General features: G+C 39.2%; 1 protein-coding gene across 8 annotated transcripts in view; it reads left to right on the top strand.

Moving 5' to 3' along the window:
- GLI3 (GLI family zinc finger 3) overlaps positions 1 to 23,375 on the top strand; it is a 255,063-nt gene that overhangs the window by 169,575 nt on the left and 62,113 nt on the right. For all 8 annotated transcript variants that reach the window (XM_019539113.1, XM_019539080.1, XM_019539103.1 and 5 more), the window contains 3 exons: positions 6,599 to 6,804; positions 11,622 to 11,768; positions 20,549 to 20,750. In XM_019539113.1, coding sequence (XP_019394658.1) covers positions 6,599 to 6,804; positions 11,622 to 11,768; positions 20,549 to 20,750 — 555 coding nt within the window. The remainder of the gene's footprint in view (positions 1 to 6,598; positions 6,805 to 11,621; positions 11,769 to 20,548; positions 20,751 to 23,375) is intronic.

The raw sequence follows: 23,375 nt of genomic DNA, 5'->3' as shown, positions 1-23,375 counted from the left end.
TTTCCAGTTTTTCATAACTTATATTGCAAATGAACCGGGTAACTATTTCCAGTAAAGCAGTAACCCCTTAAAAGACCCTAAATATTCAGTCCCTACTTAAGCCACTGCCAGATATTACACTTAAGACAGAATTAGTCTGCTAATTGTGTTTTTAATGGTAACCCAGATACAAGTTCAGGAAATTAATGGCACTGCAAAAAAGGAAACCAGCCACAAAAATATTACACAAGAAACTTGTAATATTTTTCTGGCTGATTTCTGTCATACCTTAAATTGAATGTGTGGCAGGATTATGACAGTCAGCTGGATCTGGGACTGCACCAGGATTCAAACAGCCCCAATGGTCCCTGGAAGTTGATGATCGGCAGCTGATCATTGACTGGTTCCAGGGAGCATAGCAGTGCTGATTCAAGCCCTAGTATGGTCATGATCCAGTCAATGATCAACTGATTGTCAGCTGTCAGGGATCCAACAGGGGCCAGTCCAAGCTCCAGTGCAGTCCTGGATCTAGCCAAAAATTAGCTGATCATCACTGGGCAGGGACTGCACCTGAACCATTTTGAGCCCTGGTGCAGTTCTGGACCCAGCTGAGAATCACCTCCTCATTGTAGGGACTGCACTGTGGCCAGTTTGGGTCCTGGTACAGTTCCAGTCCAGTTGCCATTCAGCTGATTGTTGGGTACTTGGCTTTCTGCTTGCTGGTACAGGGGAAAGTTAGGGTCATGTAGCATGGCAGGAGGTGTGAAGGTTGGGACTGGGGATCAGATTCCATCACACCTATCAGCAGCCTTAATGTCAGTACAAAAACCATCACAGTTATATTGAGATGGTATCAGATATGAATGATTTCTAAATACAGTTATACCATCTTGTACTATGTGCAATAGTTACATCTTGTGTGAAAACAAAACATAAGAGAAGAACTATTTGTATAAAAGGGAAGTGCACTAGAATTTAAGCTTGTATTTATAATTTGTTGCATTTTATTATTTATAATTAGAAATCTGTTACTGTATGACACATCTGGCACCAAGTACAACTGTGATGCCCCCTGATGACCAACCTACTCCTCCCCCACTCCAGCTCCTTGAGGTGCCCTCCCTTTGTGTTGGCAGAATGTATAATATTGTGGGAGGCTGCACCAGAGTCCCTCAGTTCCTCATGTATCTTGTGCTCTGCAGGCCTGTTGCATCAGTCTTGCTCTTGGGCACTAAAACCCCTTAGGAGCATTAATTTTGGCTTCCAGCTCCCCCATAGCCATGCCCAGGTCTCATGGGTGTCAATCAGTATCAATTCAGAGGCAGCCCTTGCCTCCAGCATGGCACTTATTCCCTCAATCCCCAGACATTTGTCTGGGTTTGGCCTTCTTGGACCTCTTACTCTGGCTATGCTTCTCAGCTGAGGTCCACTGCCCTGGACCTTGGCTTCTGGGCCCCAGCCCTGATCTTGCTTTCTCGGGCTCTGAGCCCCTCAGCCCTCTGGTTTTGCCCTCTTGGGCTCCTCTGTGGATCTGTGACCAAGGCACCCCTGTGGTGGATCTGTGACCAAGGCACCCCTGTGGTCTCCATACCACCCCCGTAGCCACAACTCAGTCCTCCCTTGAAACATAACACAAATATAAGCAAACCACTTCCCAAACTAAACTTTACCCCCAGTCTGGGTCGGTTCCCCACCACAAGCTATGCTTCCCCTTTAGCTGCACTGTCTAGCTCCCCTGGTTAGTCTAGGTGTCCGTGGGCCTGTTTCCTGAAGTCCCCCTCTCTCAGGAGCTCCTTACCCCACATCATACAGGGCCAGACTGCTCACTTTGCTTCTAGCTCTGGGTTTATAAGTCTGTAAGCCTCCCTTCTTTCAGTCATGTGATCCCCCAGCCAAGCACAGGGGTTTCCTCTTTGCCTAATGGCCTTTGTGGGCTCCTCTGTTGCAGCCCCACACAGCAGGCATAGCCTCCTGCACTCTCTACTCGACTTGACAGGAACTACTGGCTCTTTTTATATTTTATTTTGTGTCTCTTGACAGTTTCCTCCATTTAGTTTTAAAAAAATCAGCTTACATCTAGAAGTTATTATCCAGTGTAATATGCTCACTTCTAACTTCTATTGTCTCTGAAAAAGAACTTGTAATGCATCCTCTTTTACTTTTAAAAACTAACTGGCAGGGTAGTTGCCAGTATAAGATGTCATTAGTCATTTGTTTTTATGAGGATTTCAATGGTTATAGTTGTAAACAGCAAAACAAAATGACACACCATATTCTTCAATAGTGATTATATAATCAAATATATAGCATATCACGCCACAGTGGTCATAACAAGTAAACACTGAACAACAGTTATGATATGGTGGGGTCTGCAGTGCTGTAGAAGTTGCTGGCAGCTGTTGAATGTATGTTGTTAAACCGCTATGCATACTCAAAGAAATACATGTTTTTATAATAGTCATGGAGAAAAAAAAGTCATAAGAAATAGAGGAGAGATTTGTATGTTCAGAACTGGGCCAATAGGGTCTCCTCAGAATGATCTTACTCCTCTTGCATGGGGTGGCATTCCCACACTTCCTCCGAGGGGCTTTCTATAGGTCAGAATTTGCACACCTGCAACTTGGGAGGTGTAGGGCAGCCATGTGTTAGGTGTGTGGGGCAGTTTGGGCTGGTGCTCTGTGCAACTGATCTCCATCAGCTTTGAAGACACTATTTAGAGGAAACTATTTAGGTAAGGGCTTCATCCAACACTTCCTAGGTGAGACAGTGGTGGCAAGGGAAAGTTCAGATGAATACAGCCACTTTGGAGCCTCAGGACCAATACCTGAGGCTAGGGACAGAGACATTACACATAAACCAGTTGAAGTGATTAGAAACTGTTTTAAACCTGTAACAGAACAGACATTCAGTGTGCATAAACCAGTTTCAAAATGGCCAAAACTGGTTTAAGATAAACCTGGTTGAATGCAGTATCAGACTTAACTGATTTGGTCCAAACCGATTTATGCAATGTCTGTCCCAAATCCGAGAGGCTGTTTGGTTTCAGCAGTTCCTCCATGTCTTAGGGGCCATTCCACAGATCCCATCTGGAGGAGGAAGGGCACCCTGTGCTGCTAAAAGCCAAGCTTTTCCAGGGAGTCAGTATAATCTGGATCACTGATAGTTTCATACAATCAACCAGAATGAAAAATAGAATACAATAAAATACAGCATTATGAGCTCTCTTCTCAAACCTGGAAACATCTCTTTGACTTCAAGGAACGATTACGAGTATAAAAGATTTTGCATTAAATTAGAGTCTTGTTGCCAGGGATTCTGGAAGTAGCTACAACAGCACAAGGCCCTGATTCAGCAAAGCACTTTCATGTGCTTTGAAAGTCACTTCAGTACATGCTTAAGTGCATTAATGAGTACAGCTGGGATTATGCACGTGCTTAAAAGTAAGCACCATACTTCTGAGTTTTTGTCAGTCAGGTACTTAAATACTACAGAAAATATGAATGGATGGATGGAAGTACTGCCAGTTTGCATAGATGCCTATGACCTGGGCTTTCCCTCAAAACGTGGAAGCTCCATTGAGGTAGAAAACCACATGCCTGTGTCCTCTGGAAACATCTCACTCTGCAGGAGATGATAGAGTGACCTCTTCTCATGCAAGTTCACACAGATTTCAGCTTACCTGATGGTGAGAATGATTATGCTCCAGAATTTATAAAATGAAACATGACATTGCAAGCAGTTGTTAACATCCTGTAGTAAGTTTGCAAGAAGGAGAAGGACAAATAACGCATTGCTTTGTCATTTTTAAAGACTTCTTTCTGGAGGAAGTGGAATGGTTAGCTTTAAAGCTGTTCACAGTGGAAACTTGGGTTAGGAAATCTTGAGGGGAAGATTAAATGACATTGGAGGAAATCAAGAAAGCTGAAATTGTGGGAGAAGAGAGTGGATGAAGGAAAGAGTAAAAGGGAAACTAATAGGAAATGAGAATCCAAAGACTGAGGAGGAATAGGAGCAGGGTGGGACAAAGAGGAGCATAACCGAGGTGATTAGAGAAGGAAGTTAAAATTCTGCTGCAGAGAGATCAGTAAACATAGTAGTCCAGAGCTGAAAAAATGAATATTAGAATCTGCTGACATCCCTTCTTGTTGATGCAGAGCTACTGGCAATTGGCGTTTTCCAGGGTCTGATGCTTTTTATATCATCCTCAGCAAGTTGCTAGATCTGGGCCTAGATTTTTTGAAGGAGAAGTGGCTGTTGGGACCTAGCCTCCTTGAAGGGCTTCCTTGGATCTGGAAAGGGAGGAGCTGACATGCTTGGCTTTCAATCCCATTCCTGCTGCTGTACTTGGCTCTCAGCCAGTTGGAGAGTGGACCATTGAGAATAACATTGACTTTCAGCTTGCTTGCAAAATCAGTTAAACAATTTACTGTTAAATATGTACTGGATAATATTGAAGCTTTTGCTTGATATTTGGGTTTCTAAAAGTTTGTGATTTGTATTAACAGCAAAAAACCTGTAAAATGACTTTATGCAGCTCCAAATTTACCTATTCTAAATAGTTTGCACATTAAATTTGCTAAGTTTAATCAATCAATATACAATATTTTCTTTGCTGGCCTAACAGGAAACTTACCAGGTAATGTGATCTCCAGCTGTGGTTTTTTGCCTCTCACATCATCATTAGTTATAAGGATTCTGTGATTTGAACTTTGCCTGACAATGAACCTCAAGGCCAGTTCATTCTTCTGTAAACATTGGTTTTACACTGCTAACAGAAGTAGCATTTTTTTTAACCAGTAAAGGAAAGATTACTCAAAAACATGCAGTGTAAAAATGCTTTGACAAAGTGGGTTCTATTCTTATATGGACATTTTTCTGACTTCAAGAACACTTAAGACACCATAAATGGTTCTTGGTCAGCCATTAGGGTTTGGTGAATAATTTGCCAACGTGGCAAAGAAATGAATCTGTTGCTAGTGTGTGCTCTTAATACCCAATGAATGCAGCTGCATAACATAAACCTTGGAGCAAATGGGCTATTTTCATATGTGGAAAGCTAAAATGGATTTACCTTGAAAACACTTTTACCAAGCCAAAAAGATAACATCAAATAGGGAAGGAAGGAAGAAAAGGGGAGCAAAACAAAGCAGGAAAAACCTCTATTCCCCCACTTTTTATAAGCTGACTGCATTTTTTTTCAAGGAAGTTGGTGTCACGTTAGGAACTAATAACTTTGATCTTTGTCCCATTCATACATTAGTGTTTCCAAGCTGATAGCTGAACAGAATTGGCTCTTGCATCCGATTACATTCTGTTAGCCTGATAGGTGACGACAACTACCCCATTGATCGCGGTATGTGTATGTTAAAAAAATACATTTCTTGTTTTATTATTCTTTGTAAGCCAGCAGCATCAAAGGAATGAGCTACCCCCACTGCTCTCACAGCTGCTGCCTATGTCTGTTCTATATATACACTAAACTAATTGGAAAAACAGGGACAAAAAGGCATTTAGTTCAGGTCAACCAATTGGACTACCGAAAATGCATGACAGGCTTAATCATTGTCTTTTGCCAAAGATCAGGTTGCTAGGGGCAAGCACTCCAAGCCTTACTTCTGAAAATTGGTCTTTTTCCCGTGCCTTGGAACATGGACACTGTGAGAGAAGGCATTCAGACAGACTATGGGCATTGTAGCAGGGTATGATGACAAGGATATTTTCAGGAAAAGCTATTTGTCCTCATCAGCTATGAACTCAAGGTTCAGTCTAAGTTCCTTATGACTGTGTGAAGTTTGAGAAAGACACAGTGTTCTCACTTGACAAAAGTGATGCGGTTAATTACTGAATTCTTGTAGTAGAGTTAGTATTGTTGTAGCTACAACCTGAAGAAGGGCAATTTGTGTCTTGTGTCTAACATCTCTTCTGACTATACATTGATCCAATACAAGCTATCAACAAGAAAATCCTTGAACAGTTGTAAACATCAAATCAGTTTATGGTGCCATTACATGCTAAAAACATAAAGGAGAATCTTTGCTTTGTTGCAACCTAGTTTTTGTCGTCATCCATGCAAATGAACATTGGCAAAAGTAATTTTAAAAAGCCTAACGCTCTTAATGATTAACGAATTGTGGATCATCTACATTTGTTTTCATCACAAATATAGGTGTGCTTTTACAATAGAGGTAAGTTGGCAAATTATGGAAACGGGCAAAATACCTCTTTTTTTAAAAGCTTTTTCCAGTAGATGGGCTTTTTAAAAGTTGTAAATGACTAGCCATCTCAGCATGAATTCTGTATTGCAGAAGTAATTAGTATATGGTGAACAGAATATTTTTTCACACTAATTAGCATTATTTTCTTCTGAAATCTAAAGGAAAAATATACACCCAAAATGGCCTTAAATTAAAAATAGATCAGGGATCAGCTGATCTAGGGAATTCTTTCTTGCCTAGTATTTTCTCTTCAGGCAGTTGAAGTTCATGGAAATTATTGCACATACAGTCTGGTTGTTATTCTTCTAGGAATGCCTGTTATACTTTGAAAAAATACTTTGCTTCCCTATTTGTGCTGTTGATTGTATCAATAATCTATTTTTTCTCTTCTCTTTTTTTTCTAGGCCTTCTGCATTATCTAATAGCCCAACGTATTCAGATCTTCCATTCATTAGAATTTCTCCACACAGAAATCCGGCTGCCACCTCAGAATCTCCCTTCAGCCCTCCTCACCCTTACATTAACCCATACATGGACTACATTCGATCCCTGCACAGCAGCCCTTCTCTGTCCATGATCTCAGCAGCCCGAGGACTCAGCCCAACAGACGGTGGGTTAAGAATGGTTTCCTGTTTGCTGTCATTGTGGCGACTTAAGTTATATTAATCTTGTCAACATTTTTTTCTTCATACAAAGCAGCTTCAGCACCTTTGTCAGATATATTCATTATGTCATAAATGTTTCAATACTTCATCAGCCTATCAACTGGTCATTTGTATATTTCACAAATGCTGAAACTTTTGCAAAAAAAATCCTCATGCAAAATTTAAAATCTAAAGGGGCTTCAGCTTTAGAACATTTTTTGTCTGTGGGTGTGATTTTGTTTTTTCTGTAAATCAAGAATATCTGCACTGAGTCAAACCTCATTCTTAATTAGTGAAAATTAGTAGAGCACCGTATTGTTCATGGAACATATTTGTTGGGAAGTTCTTTTCTTTAATTAAAACAGTAGTTTTATTATCTTAACTCTGTACTCACTGGGTACTTTGAGCCATTATAGCACTGCTTAATTTCAGTGGAACTGTGATTTCTCCTAGGTGAGCATCTGGCCAAATGAGATTACACTGGAATAAAATAGGTGATTGGTGATCGCAGGCAAATCCCATGTGTTTAAATTAGTCAAATTTAGGTAGTATAGTTAGGAAGTGTTGTTTCCTTTAGGTTTGGCTAGTATACAGATATTACTTTCCTGTTTATTTGGATGTGAGTTAACAGCTGCAGTCTCTCCTCTGTCCTTATTCTGGCAAAACTCCCATTAATTTCATTGGGACTTTTCCCTGAGTGAGCAGTGAACAGAATCACATGTAGGCTGGATCCTGTTAATTATTTTGTTTTCATAGTTTAGTAGTTTGATACTTCAAAATGGTAGTGTTTTGCTGAATAGTATTATAATTAGTGGCAATAATTTAACTCCTTTTTAACTAAGAAAAGAGATCCTTCCAATGCACACACAGATTTACAAAAGAGAGACAAACTGCCGTTAGCTGAATTTGAAAAATGAGCAGTACACCCTGCCCAAATGGATAACTAATGAATCCTCACTTATAAGAACATATACCTTTACAACTAATCCATTAGTTATGGGTGCATATTCTTGTGAGCATAAATTTTAATGACCTATTGTCAATCAGAGTTTATGCATACACATAAGGCTTTTTTGTCAGTGGTATGGACTGTTTGGTGATTGTGTAAATCATTGTTAACTCCATGCTTCTCTAACAAAAGCTCTGTGCAGTGACTGGAAAAATTATTTTAAAGGAACTTGTCACTGACTACTCTGGAGTGCTTATCCTGCCTTGGAGACTTTGATTTATTTTTAAATAAATATGTTGTAATTATGTGTTTCTCTATTATTTAATAAAGGTTAATATAAGGACATTTCAAGAACCTTTTATCAAATCTGATTTAAAAAAAAATCACTTACACTTTGATTCTACTCCACTGCATGTATAAATAAAGACCAATGCATACCATCCATATGGCATATCTGGCATGAGGTGTCAGTAAAACGACCTGTTTTTTTTAAAGGCAGTTAAATATGTTGCACAGCTAGCTGTATGTGTTAGTCAAACATGGAACCGTACAACCTTTATTCAGAGAGAGCTTCCTAGGATCACACCATAATGTCTCATGTTCATTTATAGTCTCTGCCCCATTTTGGGTACTACCAGAATGCAAATTACAATGAATAACAGCATATTTGTTGCCATACGTGTGCATATACGCACACTGCTAATGTCAGAACTGAGTTACTAATCCATTCAGACACATGCACAACATGGACTTGAAGGCAAATAAAATTGTGCTGTTTTCCTGAAATACATAAAAAGGTATGTAACATTAATTAATTGCTTTAGGCCATTTAAATTACTGTTCCAGGGATCAGTACACTGATGCATAGATCCTGGGATAGGTGGAAACCAAAAAAAGCCTAGAATGTAACCCAAAGAAAGCTACAGGTCTGCTCTGTTATGCCTCCTATAGCCTTTTGGTGAAGCAGGGGAGAACATAGCTGAGTGCCTTGCATCCTGCCCTGTCAGTTTTAGGAACACCAGTGATGGAGAGCCATTCAAAAACTCACTTCAGCAACACAAAGCAGCCAGAAATTGGGCCAAAGACTGGGCCCATACAATTTGTATGTTTTCCAGTACAGTCCCAAATGCTCTCAGTGTTGTCCACACAGAAAGAAGACACAGGGGCTCACTTTTCTCCAACTTACACTTGCATAAAACTGGAGTGACTCCACTGAAGCAACGATGGGGTAAAAATTGGTGCAAAGTGACAAAGACCTGGTCCTTGGCCTAATGATCTCAAATTCTAAATGACCTGTGTCACAGCAGGGCTGGATTTGGATCACCTCTTAATGGTGCAGTCCTTCCAAGATGCCCACAAGTAGATTTATACATGTGAATAGTTCCATTAAGTTTTGCTTTTTCCAAAATACATAATATATATATATTAGCTACATATTTTGGAAGCTGAACTTCGCAGCTAAACTCAATTACTCTTCAACTAACCCATTATTAGTTGTCCAATTTTTTAATATTTAAAGAAGGACTTCAGGAAAGCTTTCTTAAGTAAGCCAAACCTTGAACATATGGAACATTATGTACAGTTATATATGTTCATCTATGCCTTTGCTGGTTCTGCTGCTTTCCCTTTTGAGCTTGCAGTATTATTGTTAGTTAACCCAGACACTTATGTCAGAAAGCTCAGGAAGCATTTTAAGTGTGTCTGGAAAGATATCGCAGTTGCCTACTACTGTAAAATTTTAAAATCAATGACTCAGTATAATGAGTTTTTTTTAATTTGAGTCAAATGCTTTTCTTACCATTTTACAAGAGGTGACAGTGGGCGAGGAAAGGATCCTAATTCTTTTGTAATTTTGATGAGGGAGGGGTTCCTTTTTGGTTCAGTTTCTTTACTATCCTTACTCCTGAAAAGTCCCTTTCTAAAGTCCTTTTCTTTTTCCTACCTTTTTTCTGAAAGTTTGGCTTAAAATAATGTATACTCTCCAATGTGTACATTATATATCAGCAATGTCTTCATTATATATCAGCAAAAACGTGTTTCTGCCTATTTTATGTCTAAGAGTACAGTCTGCTTTGTAAATTCTGTTGCTATAGGAGCTTTCACTCTGACATCACCATTTTTTCCTTTTAGACAAACTTTGGTGCTTGTTTGCATTTTGGACCTGATCCTTCCAATACAAATTCAAATAAGTAACTTCACCCATATTAGTAATCTTACGTGAATACAATTATTCAAATATTAGTGTTTGTAGGAGCAATGCTCAAAGTTTTACTTCTACTCAGGATATATTAAATGAAAGCAAGGAGAAATGTATAATAAAAAAGTATAAATTAATCTTAAATTCAAGGATGTTAATGAACGTTAAAAACATTAATGCACTGTACTGAACAACATTCATAAGAGTACAGTAGGATAATTTTAACTCCACTTTACAAAGAAAGCAACTAAAAGACAGGGTAAGATTACATACCCAAGGTCGCATGGTATGCCATAGAGCAGAACCAAGAATAGAACCAAGCTTTTCTAATATGTAGGATATGTATGGACAGATGCTCATCTGTCCATAATATGTATGGACAGATGAGCATTTATACCACTTTAAAGGTAGGGATGCAGGGGGTTAGGAAGCAGGGAGACCTACCATACAGGACTGTCAGTCAGCTGATTTGTGATTTGTGTTGTGGCTTCACTCCTGTAGGATGCAATAGGTGCACCACAATAATATGTCCCTGAGTAAAACAGGGAGTAGATTATTGTGATTTAGCTTCTGCATACTGTGGAATAAAGCAGATAGAAAAACAGTTATAAGGAATTCCTCTGAACTATAGTGAGTGCCTCCCCACTTTCAAAACACCATAATTGTGTAATCTGTCCTACCCCTGACCTTCTGCTTTAAGCCACAAAACCACCTCCTAATTATTGTAGTATTAGAGGCCCACTTAAATGGTGTGCTGTTAAACTAACATAGATTTTCTCATTAGCCCAGGGTTATACCTCATTTAATGTCATGGAGTTTAGTAATGCTTCACCAATTTATGGGGAAAATAGCTTATAAATGCTCTTTAAAGAAGAAAAAAGTGTTCGCTTTTATAAGATTAAAAGAAGTCGTTGTCAGAGGACTGGATGACTCATAAATTTGGTAATAGTGTATAGAGACTTCCCCTAAATCCTGCTAACACTTGGACACAAATATTTCCATTAAGTTCATTTGGAGTGCTCTCATAAGTACAGTTACATATGTGTTTGTAGGAATGGTAGAAGGCCTCACTCAACTTGAATTCAGCCTAGATCAAAAATAAGTTGCTCCCATCTGAGAGCTACACTATCCGAGGAAGTCAGCTTGTCCTGCTCCAGCTCTACATATACAAAAACCTTTGCCAAAAATTAAACTCTTTTGGTTTTCTCAACAGAGTCCAGAGACTAGAATGAGCTTTGCTGCCTCTGGAGATAGTTCCTTCAAGACAGGGTTGAGACATATTGGCAGAAGGCTTTGGGGAGATGCTGTTGCTACTTGCAGTTAGCTTTTATGTAACTAAATAAAACATATTAGTTTCTGGTGGTGTCGGTCTCACCTGGAGATTCACTTATAAAAATAAATATAAAAAATGAGGTCACCACAAGCTAATTAATATTTTATGTCTTGCTGTTTTTGAATGGTGTCTTTGCATTATCATTGGTTGAAAGATATTGACCACAATGGCATATTGCAGACGTTGCATTACATTAAAAAATAAACAAGCTGATTTAATAGCTAAAGGGAAACAGTCATGTAATAAAACTCTGCTTCTTGTTTATCTTACGTCATTAATGGCACTTTTTATGTTGTGTTTTTAGCTCCCCATGCTGGAGTCAGTCCAGCTGAATATTACCATCAGATGGCTTTGTTGGCAGGTCAGCGCAGCCCGTATGCTGACATCATTCCTTCTGCTGCCACTGCTGGAGCTGGTGCCCTTCACATGGAGTATCTTCACGCCATGGATAGTAAGTGACCACACCATATAGAATGAGGCAAATTACAACCTCAGTCCTACAAAGACAACTGCATGGGTTGACCTCTGTGAGTGCATAGAACCTTGCTGATATCAGTGGGACTTTGTGTCCCCATGTTTCTTTTTGCAGGATGCTGGCCTGAGTGTACTTTGGGAGGAATAGCACTGCAAATTTGACAGTGATCCTTAAAAGGGAATCAGGAGAGAAATTTGACTGATCCTGATCATAAAGGGCTATGAACAAAACTGACCTTCAGTGGGACTTAGGTGCTTTTAAAAATGTTGCCTTAAGCATCAACCAGTTGCCAAGTCAATTTTATCATTACTGTTGATGTATTCACTATTACTAAGGAACATGCTTACATCAATTTTTCTAATCCTAGTAAGTGTCTTCCTAACTGCCCCCCCCAAACTAAATAAATAATAACATGAACAACTTGTAAAATGTGCTGAAGGAGTTTTCAGAGAGAAACAGCAGTGTTTCACGATTGTACAGCATTGTACTGAAGAAGCATTGAGGTTGTTCTGGCTTACATGTTATAGATTGTAGAGTCTCTGAGAATCCCAACCCAAATTTCTATATAGCTTCCTCCACCACTTAACCTTCTTTGAGACCTTTCATTGTTATCTAGCAAACGAGGAATTGAGAGCACTCCATGTAAAGCTGTTCACTGCTACTGCTAATCAGCCAAAAAACGGTTGCTGTTGAATTATGGAAAGTACTCCACTCCACTTAAGAGGTGCTTACACTGTGTGTGGAACAATCTCAGCTCCCTGAAACTTGGGAAGTCTGAGACTGGGACTAGAAATCAAGCCTTGTTGACTCTCACTTGGCAGTAGGGAGCAATACTACTGTATTAGACCACCTGTTTGGCCTGTAACTTATTAAAATCCTTGCTAGTGCGTGGTTCTATATCTCATTACTGGCCATATTCCATGGCTGCTGATCCCAAGGAGTTGACATCAAATATGAGAGTTATGAGGCTCCCCCCACAAAATGTATAAGAGCATGGGAAAGCTGCTGTTGTCAGGAAATCCTTTGCAATTTGTTTGCATATGTTTGTGTGCGTATGTGTGAGTATATGAATGAGTATGTAAGAGAGGTGATGGAGTAATCATTTTTACAAGAGTCAGGCAAACTGTACGGAGTAGGAATTGAACATGCAAATTAAACATCGTCATTGATTAGTTGGAAATAAAGTGAGCATATTTTTTTAACTTTAGTCCGTTTCTGTTAATAATGATATACAGTACTACAGCTGTGCACAGTGAATTTTGGTAGGTAGGTAAGATATTCCAAACTTATTTATTTCCTACTTAAAGAGGCCTATAATGAATATATACAAGTAGAGTTGACATAAAACCAGATTTACATATGTCAGTCCTGCTGAACTTCACAGAACATGACGCTTTCAGAAGGGTTTTCAGGGTACAATGCAAGAAATGGGTGATAAATTACTATTCTTTGTTATTAATGTATCTAGAATACTATACTTACTCGAATCCAAGACAAGACCTTTTTCCACATGGTGGGGGGAGGGGGAGGTAAGCCTCTCATCTTGGATTTGAGTCCAAGGCAATTGGGAGGAGTGGGAAGCAGGTGACTACTGCACATGTGACTCTGACCAACCCAGATTTGGCCATTGCTGCCCACCCCTCTCCTGCTGCCAGTTCTACCTTCTCCCAATCTCCTACCTCCACTGCCACTTGTCCTCTGCTCTGGCATGGCTGTAGCCCTGCTGCAGTCCAGAGCACAGAGTACATGCTTCAGCTCCAGCCCAGCCATGCAGCAGCGGTGACGGTAGCAGCAACTTCAGTCTCAAGTCAGGGTTCAGGGCTGGGTGGGAGCTGCTGCCACTGCACTAGCTGCTGCATGGCCAGACTGGGGCTAGAGCAGGGCCAAGGGCCAAGGGTGGTAGCAGGGTACCATGCCAGTGTCAGAGCCAGAGGGTAAGCAATGGTGTGGGTGGGAGAAGAGGGGCAGAGGTGGTGAGGGACAGGCAGAGGAGCAGAGCCAGCAGAAGGGCAGGAACAGGGGCTGCGGGCACCTTGGGGGAGGCAGGCATCAGGATGGGGAAGTAGTGGGGGTGGGGACACAGGCAACAGGGAGCAAGGTGTAGGGAGTGAGCAGGAGGGGTCAGGCCACTTGACTTCTCCATACCCCCCTTTGCAGCCTTCCCTCCTTTCACTGCTTTCCCTATTGCAGCGATGGGAGGGAAATTAAGACAACCCTCCCTTTACATGGAAAATTATAACAATATAGAATCTTAATTTCAGAGTCATCTTGAATTCAGGTAAATACAATAGGTCCATAGCAACTTACAGCGGTTGGTATTATGTACATTTCTGGTTACATAAACGCAATTGCTTCCACTTTGTAGCTCCGCTGAGGTCAATGGAACTATCATATTTGGAACTAATTGAGACTTTGGTCCACCCGACATAAAACCTTGAGTCTCAAAGTGCTATATAGGGAGTGGGCACACTCCAGGCTGTCATGGAGATCTATTGTCATTTTCCTGTGCAGTACTTAGCTACTATGATGATGGGCATTCTATGAAATCCTAAGACTGGGCACTGAAACACTTATACAAATAATGGCAGCAACACTGAAGAATCTGTTAATGTAAGTAAAGACTAGAAGAGAGACACTGCTCTAATATTCATAAAAAAACCAGCTTTAACATCACAACTGTATTACCCCTTCTTAGATAAAGGGAGAGTATTGGCCTTCACTGCTGATAACTTCATTCATAAAAGAGTGCCTTAACCATATTCACAAATAGGAACATTTCCTGTCACTGGTTTTGGACACATGGATATTTATTATAACCTATTTAATTTGTTTGTGTTTGTTTTTAAAGTTGAGATCAGGCATTTGAAATTCATTAAAGCAGCAACTTTACAATGAGGAATTCTTGTGATGCTAAAGGCAAAAATATGTAGCAATGTTATGCAAATGGGTTATTTTTAAACAGTAAATAGAGAATTAAAATAAGAGTGAATCCTAAGAAGGTCACTTAGGCTAACCTTCTGTGTTTGATGAAAATGTTTTTAGTCAGGCAATAACTGCTTTTATCTTAATAGGAGATGAAGTTACCCTTTTACTTTGTAAAAACTAATTAAAACTATCTTAACTTGCATGGGTATACGGCAAATTAATTGTCATTAAGTAGGAATCTGAATGTCCTATCATTCATCATGCTAAAGAAAACCCCTTTCTTCTTTGTCAGAATTTTAGATTAGAAAAGAGAAACAAAACAATTAGCAGAAAGGCGATATTAAGATGCTTTTTAACAATATGAATGCCTATGTTTACATTTAATAGCTAAATGCTGTGATCAATGCAAAACTATGTCATTTGTATGGATCTCTCTTCTCCAGGGTTTTTATAGTGATCTTAAAAGTTGTCCTTCCCCACCATCTTGTCACAGAGAATGAAAAAAAAATTGATAGTTTTCCTCATTATCTCTTTAATCAAATTCTGAGAAGGTAACTGACTCAATCCATTGAAAGACCCCTTCTCATTTATTCCACACAACAACTGAACAAAGACAAAGAGAGACTGTTCTTCATTTACAAAATGGCAGTTGTCTCTTAAATGTATGTGCAAACAGCATCTAGCACAGTGATCTATTTTGAAGCCTCGAGATTAATACAAATAGTAACAACGTCACATGCTATACAGAAGAGATGAGTGCATTGTATGCAATATGAGGAATTTCCTTCTTTGTGGTGTTGGAGAACCGTAGTAGGGTAGCAGTCAAGGTGCTTGATCTTATGCAGAGGTTTAAGAGTTTCTGCATGGGCTGAAGTCTAATCTACCAAGACTTTTTGGTGTATTAGTAAGGAACAAGGCCAAGATTGTCCTTGGATCCTTGACTATGTCACTTCCTCCTCTCATGTCCTCCTCTCAGCGGTTTGGAGTTTAACCTGATTTTCTTGAATGCTACAAGTCTTTTTGTGGCTATTTCTACAGGATGTTTTGTCAGTAAACAGATTTTTTACTTGGGTTTCTGCACAGATTTTCTCTTTTCCTCTTGACCATTCTCAGACCATACTTATTTTATAGTGTATTTTAATTATATCTACATATAACTAGGAGAGAAAATGGAGCTATGTTCCAACTCAACAGTGGCAACACTTATTTATACTGTAAGTTTTGTTGGGAAGAAATGTCACCCTCATCCCTTTTTAGGTACTTACAACTTTCTGAAAAATTACTGCCTTGATGACTGAGTGCTACTTAAATTCTAGAACTGTTTTTTCCCCTGTTTTTGAACAGGTCTTACTGCAATGCAGCCATAATCCTGACTGAGGTGTTTGGATACTGCTGCAATATAAGATAATGCTAACACTTCAGCTAACAGTATTCATACTGTTTACCCTCAGTAACTTTGGGGGAAGGGTGGCTAGGAGGGATGCTGTGTGGAATGTCTGGAGGACCAACCAGACCCACGCTGTATGTTGGTGTCCATACATTGCAGTGGACCAGTTAAGAATAGCACTATATTTTCAAGGTGCACTTTTGAACCACTCAGTATAAACCACATTTAAACTGTTCCAAGTGTTATGTGTTTTGACTGGTAGAACAATTCATTTCACTTCTATGTCAGTAAGAGATTTATCAGTTTGGAAACAAAGACAAAACTCACAATATATACTTCTATGGCATTAAAACCAAATTTCTTCTGATGCCTATGAACCAAAAACCATTGAATTTAACACAATTCTATTTTTTTTTTTTTTTTAATTCAACCGTGTCATGTCCACAGCTTTTGGTAAAGACCAACACCTTGGACCTGTGTGAAGAAATTTAATTTAAAGGAGTGAAGTTATGTACATCTAAAAACTGTACCATAAATAATTGAGAGATGCTAAAAATTTAAATTCAGAAATAAAGTTAATGAACAGATTTGCATTATGTGGTATTCCCTTTTCTAAAGTAATGATTGATATCTCATATTTTAGAAATAACTGTACCCAAAACAGATTTTTTACTTACCATGCTTGCTTTGATTTTTGACCATTGACTCAGATCTTTACTGTATGCTTTTACAATTTCTTTTATTATAACTTCCACTCCATAGTCTTATACAATTATGTCTTCCATGCAGTACAGCTCCAGAATCTATCTTCCATTTTTGCTCACTGCCAAAGTTGATGGTTTTTCAGTGCTTTGTACGGATGGCAAATAAAGTTTCTATTGAATCATTGGCCCTACTTATTTGGTTTCCAAGAATTTTACGAAGAGGATGGAATGTAATGCTTCACTGAAAGAATACCATAGATAGATAATATTTCAAATGGCTAAATAAATGCTGAAGTGTTTATGTTTAAAATAAATGCCTGGGCGAAGCTGAGAAGTTTGTTTTAACAGTCGGGATGCTTATTAATTGTAATTTTTTCTTTTTATAGTCGTATACTAATTAAGAATGATGTTATGCTAAATGAATGGTTTAAAACATCTTGCAATATAATAAATGGTTATTTTACATTTAAAACTTTTTAAGTATTTAAAACCTAATTAAACTGTGAAGACTAGAAAAACAGTAATTCCACTTAACTGTATTTTCCATTTTGAAAGTTGCGCCCTTGCTTGAAGCCAAACCCACTCTTCCATTATCGAATCCTGCAGAGCTCTCATTCAGCTATAATCATCACCTTATACTATGCAACAGGAATGTTTCATTTACATGCAAAAACTATTGACCCTCATGCAATTGGCCAGATCCCAAGTGAATGATGAATACTGACTGTCTTCCATATCTAGGTGAGGTGACCATCAAGGAACTGATGGAGAAGAAAAGGTTGTTGGCTATAGACAAATTGGAAAGAGTCCAGCAGAGGGCAACAAATATGGTTTGGGGACTGGGGCACATGACTTTGGAGGAGAAGCTGAGGAAACTGGGCTTATTTAGTCTGGAGAAGAGAAGACTGAGGGGAGATTTAATAGCCGCCTTCAACTACCTGAAAGGTGGTTCTGAAGAGGACAGAGCTAGACTGTTCTCAATAATGGCAGAAGACAGAACAAGGAGAAATGGTCTCAAGTTGCAGCAAGGGAAATTTAGGTTAGATATTAGGAAAAACTTTCTCATGAGGAGAGTAGTAAAGCATTGGAACAGGTTACCCAGAGAGGTTGTGATATCTCCATTCTTAGAGGTTAAGACCCAGCTAGACAAAGGTTTGGCTGGGATGATGTAGCTGGAGGCGGTCCTGCTTTGAGCAGGCAGTTGGATTAGGTGATCTCCTCAGTCCCTCCTAACCTTCATTTTCTGTGATTCTATGATGTATTCCAACAGTGTTCATGTTACAGTGTTTTTAATAACCACTTTATTCTTTACAAGAACCATTGAATTATGTTTTTCAGTTATTTCTTTCTAGAGTCAGTTCTCTTGCAAGAGAAAGCCCTTGAATAGCTATATGCTCTCTTTTTTTTCTCTTTTCTTCCAGCACAAACATAATGCTTGCCCATGGCTATTCCTTTAAGGGCCTCAGCACCATTTAGGATTGCAACTCTTAAATGTAGATCATTAGTGGGGTCTCTGGGATGATGCACAGGGTCCTTTTCCCTATCCCATTTGTTGTATAACCAGAATAAATGTGTTTCTCATATCTCCTCAGTAAAATGGAGGTACTGTAATAGCATTTACTCATTTCCAAAGCACTTTGAGCGAGATGATCAGCTGAAGCAAACTGACATGGCTCCACTGACTTTAGTTGAGCTGTACTAATTTACATTAGCTGCAGATCTGGCCTGTAGATTACAAGTTCTATTATGAGTACAGAATATTATTATTTAATTATTGCTTTATCTTGGATCTTGTATATGCTTACTAAGTACACAGCAACTTTTTATTGCCATTTCTCATATCAGGCTTTCAAAGTTTCAGGGCACTGTACTTACTAAAGTAGCTAATTGATACACAGTACAGTAGGAAGTTCATAAAGAGAGATATAAAACAGATAACATAAACAAGCTTGCTGTAGCTTTAAAAATGCTTTAAAATTTGAAGTGATAACTTCAAATATGAGGTATAATATTTGGCTGAGTACACAGAAAGAGGGGTGTCCCACAGAGATGCCAAAGGAAAAAAGTCAAGTGAAAACAATGCAGCAATGAAAATTGAGGCAAGCCTTATTATTCAGTGCCATTTTGCCCTTTAAACAGAATAAAAGTAGAAGAATTAGGAGGAAAGCTGTGGGAATTGTAGAGTCAGGAGGGAATCATGGTAAATACCATGGATTTACTTGCTGCAGTTGTTGAGTTCTGCATGTGGTTGGTAAGTAGAACTGACATATCTTTGCAGTTGAAGCCACATGTAAGTAAAACCACCAATCATGGTCAAGAGATACTTTAGATTATGCACCCTTCAAATGAATATAGTTGGGAATCCACAGAAGGTATAAGATGTGTAGACAAAGAACTTCAGAGGATCCAGGAAAAGAACAACTCTGCTGTATCTGCTGTTTATAAAAAAAGTAATTGGAATCTGTGTACTCAAAAATTTCCTTAATTTAATGCCCTTGAATAGTCCCATTGCTGTCAATAGCACTCGTATGTCATAAACAAGCCTAAGTGTCCCAGTGAACCACAGTATTTAGCACCAGGTGGGAAGAAACGTAAAAGAGAAAGAGCTAGAAGAGAAATCTGTGACCTAGTATTAGTCGTTGACTACTTGCACAGAACCTCAGGCTATCCAAGAGTACTTAGAAAAATAGGACTTGAACTGAAAGAATGCAAAGCAGTGGACATGACATTTCCATGACACAATCCCTTATTTCTGATTAAGGTTATTAGAATAAACTATGAAGGTGGTGGTATTCTTAAAGCAAATACTTCATCTCTAGACATTTTGTTAAAATTATATGGAGATGGAAATTAATCAATGTTTAGATTAAGCTAAAGTGCCTCCTGGTCACAGGTTTTGGAGTTGTGACTGTTTATCAAGGAAGGGATAGAGTTTATGGTTAAGCTGTGCAGAGAACTTAATTATTCATTATCTATTCCTTTTAATGGAAGTGTGTGACTAAATCCCATATACTGCTTTGAATAGTTGAACCTATGGTAAAAAAAAATAGAGACCTATATAGATGTAGATGCATCTCTTCCCCTTCTCCTCCCCTGCACATCCTTAAATGCTTGAAAAATTAAAATAAAATCCTAATGTTTCATAGCCTAATGCTGTGAATGTCAAATTGATTACTTTTGTTGATAGAAAAGTTGCTAACATTACTTTTGCCATCTTTTTTATTTTTGCAACCTGCTCCTTTTTTATTTTTGCATCCGGCCTTGGCCATGTGGCTTTCTGATTAGCAAAGGAAAAGCTGCATCTTAATCTCTATTTTGTATTTTAGAAATCTATTTTTGGCTCTTTGAATTGAAGTGGCAGGGGTTTGGGTTGGCTGGTAGCTCAGATCTGAACTACTATCTCATCGCTTGTGGTTGAATTAATGATGTGAATGTCTAAGCAGCCATCAGATTCATAAATCACCAGAAATGAGAAGGATAACACATAAAAGTCTTTTCCTTTTGTTTAGCAATTTATCATTTTGCTTGCACATTAATAAACAGAGCTCCCCTGAGGTAAGCCACAGGAAGATAAATTTTTCTTCCTAATTTTCCTCAATTGTAGCCAGTAGATCACAAGTGGAAAGAGTGGGCTTGTCACATCATGTTGGTGTTTTGTGATTCTTTATAGCCATCGCCAGTAATAATAAATAAATGGGGTAGAGTGCTGTGGTGGATAATTATTTTTGTTTACATAACAGGCGCCAGGTTTCCGAGTCCAAGGCTGTCAGCTAGACCAAGCCGAAAGCGTACACTGTCCATATCGCCCTTGTCTGATCATAGTTTTGACCTTCAGACCATGATACGAACATCTCCAAACTCCTTGGTCACAATTCTCAATAATTCTCGTAGCAGTTCTTCAGCTAGTGGTTCCTATGGCCACTTATCTGCGAGTGCAATAAGGTAAGAACTCTGCAAAGTATTGATTTTTTTTTTTTTTTATGATAGCATTTTTAGTTTGTATTGTACGTGGTCACTCATATACCACATAACTGACTATTTGCAGAGATGCACACATATACTCAGAGATAAACAGAAATACAAAATATTACTTTCCTGCTTGGAAAAATAAGCAAATGGAAGCTTTTCAGGCATGTTAATGCCTGGTGGAAATAACTTTTTGATCTAGAAGGCAGTGTACACTTGTGCAGCAAGATTAATAGTCACGTGGAAAGCCACAGGGCAGGATTGGAACTTTTGGCCCTTCATTATTTAGGCCTATGTTAGCTGATGCTAAGGAACACTGCTATAGAAATACCCACCACCAACTTTCTCCCGCTTCATGTGTGTTGTGTGCCTAAAAGATATCTTGGAGCACCTCGCATGAGAATGTCCAAGACTATGAACATGAGCATGGCCCTCATGTCAAGAAGTGGCTATATGATGTGTTTTTTGGCTTATGCTGAGTGGGATGGCATGAGTTGGTACATGTTTACAACAGTAATCCCTACTATCATTCAATATGGTGTGTCAGTGATACTTAACCTTTTTAGAGTCAAGGCACTCTTCGCTAAGCTGAAGGCTCCCTTCAGAAAATGGCTCTAAGCTTTCATTTGCATGTTGACTACGGAAAAATAATGGGACAGCTGTTCTGTTGCAAAGAACTCAAAAAGACTACAACAGAGCAGAATATTTTTGGCAATATTGATTTCCTATTGGAAATCTCTGGGTTTGTTTTATGAATCGTGTGTAGGTGTTTGCACAACCTACCCATGGCACGCTGATTGAAAATCGTCAGTGTAGGCTAGTGGTACCCAATCTTTATCCTGCCCCACCTGTGGGTTGGATCACTGTGGGAGGGAGGTGGAGAGCAGCATGGCCCTGATCCAGCCATGCAGGGAAAAGGGGGCCTGGCACAGCCCTAGTTCTGCTGTGCAGGAGGAAGGGGTTGTGGCCTGGCCCTAATCTGGCTGTCTGGGGGGAGGGGGCATGGGAATTTGGCAGCAAGTAAGGGTGGCATTCTTAATGGCCACTGCCCCCCTACTGTCTAATTTCCCTACACGCAGGCCAGTTGCAAATTTCCCTACCCTGTGGGCCAGATGCAGTGGGTCTGTGGGCTGGAGGTTGAGCATTTGGCCTGCTCTGCAGGCCACAGGTTGACATACATTTGGGTGTCTTTTGTGAATCCTGCCTGTGAACACAACAAACAACAGTGTCCCAATGGTACTATAAGAACAGAGTGAATCACAAATGTGTTCCAATAGCATTGTTAAAACTCCAGGTTTCAGTTTGATGGTTTTCCTTCAAAGTGTACTTAAAGCTTATGTTCTATAAATTACATGTATCTTTACTTTCACCAAACAAGGATTTCTTAGATGCTTCTTATGGCTATGAGGTTTTTTCCAGATTAGAGCCTGAAGATATCATGCCTGAAAATAAGGATGATGCACTTGTAAAGAGTGCGGTAGGCCAAGTCACTATACTGGCACAATGAGGAGCCTCTGTTCCTCTCCCCATCACTTTATTTGATTTCCCTTCACAATTTGCCATGGGAAAATGTAGAGAAAGTATTCACCATCAGTCTCGGGCATTTCACTTTCCTGCTCCACTTGCATAGAGAACTGAACAGTGAGGTAGAACAAGAAGATTGAAAAGGAGATGAGAGCAGAAAGGATGTGAAAGGAATTTTCAAGGAAACAAAAAAGCTGGGAAGGAAGAAATTGGGACAAAATGTGACTAACAGAAGCAGAGTGAAAGAACAAAAAAGAAATAAAATTAATTTGGGCGGAAAAAGAGAAAAAGCATGGGGCTTTCTGTTCCACAACATCTTTGAACATTAGCAGCAAAAGTTCCTTTCACATTCCAAAAAAATCTCAGAAGTCTCAGAAAATATTGATTTTGCATTTATGGCACTCAAACATAGACTGCTGTTGATCCCTGTGTCAAAAGCAGCCTCCATGTTTCAGTCTGCAGCTAAGGAAAAGAGCAGGTCCCCATAGCCATTACTTGAGATTAAAAGTCCATTTTTGGGAAGGCTGAACATGCTTTTCCAATACAAATGACACACTTAAATCTTCAAAATGGCTGTGGGGATTTACACTGCGGGAGAATATGGTGACTGCAAATGGTGCCTAGGAAGCCATGAGTCTGCCAAATTTTTAAAGTGACCGTGCTTAAATATTTGGTATTAACATAAATATAGTTGGTGTTTTGGAACACTTCCGGTTAAAGAACCATAAACTGAGGTACGCAAATATCTGTATAGCTCTGCAATACAACTCTATAGTCCATCTAACCATAATTCCAATGACCAAACACCACAGCTGTGGAATGTGAATCATATCAATAGCTGGCAGTAGTTTCTGGCATATCTGCTAAGTTTGGGTGTCTATACACATGCTCTGACGCATTCTAATTAGAACGTGTCGGAGCAGGCTTGATTGAGTCTGCTCCACATTCTAATTAGAATGCTCTAGCATCACCACTGTGTTACATGTATAAGTCTTGTGGGTTTAAAAAGGACTGCTGGACAACTTTTAAATAAAGCTCATTCAATGAGCTTTAGTTAAACATCCTACAGCCATTTTT

Source organism: Crocodylus porosus, unplaced genomic scaffold, assembly GCF_001723895.1.
Source record: "Crocodylus porosus isolate Cpor-Errol unplaced genomic scaffold, CroPor_comp1, whole genome shotgun sequence".
NCBI lineage: Eukaryota > Metazoa > Chordata > Crocodylia > Crocodylidae > Crocodylus > Crocodylus porosus.
Note: the sequence above shows the minus strand (reverse complement) of the source record. Positions and strands in the feature narration are given on the sequence as shown.